The 635-nt window shown below is 44.4% G+C and overlaps 1 protein-coding gene across 1 annotated transcript in view; it reads left to right on the top strand.

The window, feature by feature from the left end:
- Positions 1 to 8: 8 nt before the first annotated feature.
- LOC107566309 (caspase-8-like) overlaps positions 9 to 635 on the top strand; it is a gene marked incomplete at its 5' end in the record, with an annotated part of 10,172 nt that continues 9,545 nt past the window's right edge. The window contains one exon of the mRNA XM_016251722.1: positions 9 to 529. Within this exon, the coding sequence (XP_016107208.1) occupies positions 9 to 529 (521 nt within the window). The remainder of the gene's footprint in view (positions 530 to 635) is intronic.

The raw sequence follows: 635 nt of genomic DNA on the forward strand, positions 1-635 counted from the left end.
CTCTCTCTCTCTCTGTTTCTGTAGATGACCTTAGCAGAGTGTTTTGCAGAATGCATTTTAAGGTTGAGGTTCAGGACGATCTGACAGCTTCAGATATGAAGGAAATGATAAAGCAATTTGCAAAAAAGGATCATACTCAAATGGGTGCTTTTGTCTGCTGTGTCCTCTCGCATGGAGAAAAGGGCATAGTTTTGGGTGTGGATGGTAAAGAGGTTGAAATCCGTGAACTCACAATGCCTATTGCTGAATGCCGTACACTAGCATCCAAGCCCAAGCTTTTCTTCATTCAAGCCTGCCAAGGAAGTGAGGCCCAGAATGGTGTTTGGACAGCGGATTCACTGGAAAATGCTACAGAAGGAGAAGAATACGACGCAGATGCTTATAATCCGGCATCCCGCTTTATTCCTATAGAAGCGGATATGCTAATCGGAATGGCCACAGTAGAGCACTACCAGTCCTTCCGCCACACTAGAGAGGGGTCTATCTATATCCAGGAGCTCTGTAATCAGTTGGAGATATTATGCCCCAGGTGAGTTCAAAAGGAGACTCTGTCATGTCTTGAATGAAAGATATTTGCATGTGGGTGGTTCTCAAATGTGCCCATGTTGGGTTTGTAGAAATTCATGTTTCAGTTC

The sequence above is a fragment of the Sinocyclocheilus grahami genome, unplaced genomic scaffold, assembly GCF_001515645.1.
Source record: "Sinocyclocheilus grahami isolate Dianchi unplaced genomic scaffold, SAMN03320097.WGS_v1.1 scaffold1069.1, whole genome shotgun sequence".
Lineage (NCBI taxonomy): Eukaryota > Metazoa > Chordata > Actinopteri > Cypriniformes > Cyprinidae > Sinocyclocheilus > Sinocyclocheilus grahami.